Source organism: Rhea americana, unplaced genomic scaffold (assembly GCF_003343005.1).
Source record: "Rhea americana isolate MKP2758 unplaced genomic scaffold, rheAme1 scaffold_430, whole genome shotgun sequence".
Lineage (NCBI taxonomy): Eukaryota > Metazoa > Chordata > Aves > Rheiformes > Rheidae > Rhea > Rhea americana.
In genome coordinates this window covers 49,482-51,088 of record NW_028186569.1, presented here as the reverse complement: position 1 = coordinate 51,088, position 1,607 = coordinate 49,482, and the positions used below count along the sequence as shown (strand labels likewise).

Genomic DNA, 1,607 nt, shown 5'->3' with positions numbered 1-1,607 from the left:
GGGGACGCCAGGAGGGGACACGGCGTGCAAAGGGGGCAGCTGTGGCCAGGCCTGGGGACCTCGGGGTGGGGGGGAGCCGGAGCCCTGGCACCCATGGGACACCCCAGTGTCCAGCACCCCCCAGAGCCCATGGGGCGCCCCAATACTCAGCACCCCCCCCAGCACCGACATGGCACCCCATTAACCAGCACCCCCATAGCACCCCAGTCTCCAGCCTCCTCCAGCACCCATGTGGGACCCCAATGCCCAGCACCCTCACCCAGCACCCATGAAGCACCCCAACGTGCAGCACCCACGTGGCACGCTGCCTCGGCAGCCCCCGGGGTGGCCACAGGCTGTGGTGAGGGGAGACTGGGTGTCACAGGACGGGGACACGGGATGGGAACGGCCACCGTCGGTGCCGGGTGCCAGGTGGCGTCTGCACGGAGGTGCTGGGTGGCACCTGGYGTCGGGCCGGGTCCGTCCCCGGCCAGGGTCAGAGAACTGGGGTCCCTTGGGGGCTGCCTTGGGGGCTGGGCTTAGCACCCATGGGTCCCGGGGGGTCCGTGCCCACAGCTCCCACTGCCCGTGGGTCCCAGGGGCTCAGCACCCGTGGGTCCCTGGCTCCCAGTGCCTGTGGGTCCCAGGAGCACAGCACCCATGGGTCCTGGGGGGTCCATGCCCACAGCTCCCGCTGCTCATGGGTCCCGGGGGCTCAGCACCCGTGGGTCCCGGGGGGTCCGTGCACATGGCTCCCACTACTCATGGGTCCCAGGGGCTCAGCACCCATGAGTCCTGGGGGGTCCTTGCCCACAGCTCCCACTGCCTGTGGGTCCCGGGGGCTCAGCACCCATGGGTCCTGGGGGGTCTGTGCCCATGGCTCCCAGTGCTCATGGGTCCCAGGGGCTCAGCACCCATGGGTCCTGGGAGGGGAGGTCCGTGCCCATGGCTCCCAGTGCCTGTGGGTCCCAGGGGCTCAGCACCCATGGGTCCTGGGGGGTCCATGCCCATGGCTCCCACTGCCTGTGGGTCCTAGGGGCTCAGCACCCATGGGTGCCTGGCTCCCATTGCCTGTGGGTTCCGGGGGCTCAGCACCCATGGGTCTTGGGAGGGGAGGTCCGTGCCCATGGCTCCCACTGCCTGTGGGTYCCRGGGGCTCAGCACCCATGGGTCCTGGGAGGTCCGTGCMCATGGCTCCCAGTGCCYGTGGGTCCCAGGGGCTCAGCACCCATGGGTCCTGGGGACAGCTGAGCCCCCAGACCTTAGCACCTGCAGGTCCCTGTTGGGTCAGCCCCGGGGGTCCCCGGCAGGCCCGAGTGACACGGCGGCAGAGCCCAGCCCGGGACCCCGGCCACGGCGCGGGACATCGCGCTGCCCCTCCGCGCCGCGCACCGCCCGCCTCAAAGATGGCGGCCGGGACCGACGGCAGCGAAGCGAGGCAGCATCGAGGATAGTTCCCTTAGTAAAGATGGCGATGGAGCGCTGCTTGGACGCCGGCAAAGCCGTTGATCCGCCGCCGCCGCTTGCCCTTAGTTAGTATGGCGGCGCCAGAGGCAGCTAGCCCGGCCCGGCCGCTTCTCGTGCCCTCACCTAACATGGCGCCGGCGCCGACGGCGGCGTCGCCGTGG

The 1,607-nt window shown here is 71.0% G+C and overlaps 1 protein-coding gene across 1 annotated transcript in view; it reads left to right on the top strand.

Moving 5' to 3' along the window:
* Positions 1 to 1,574: 1,574 nt before the first annotated feature.
* Positions 1,575 to 1,607, top strand: part of NDUFS2 (NADH:ubiquinone oxidoreductase core subunit S2) — a 10,978-nt gene continuing 10,945 nt past the window's right edge. Inside the window, exon 1 of the mRNA XM_085315569.1 lies at positions 1,575 to 1,603. Within this exon, the coding sequence (XP_085171695.1) occupies positions 1,575 to 1,603 (29 nt within the window). The remainder of the gene's footprint in view (positions 1,604 to 1,607) is intronic.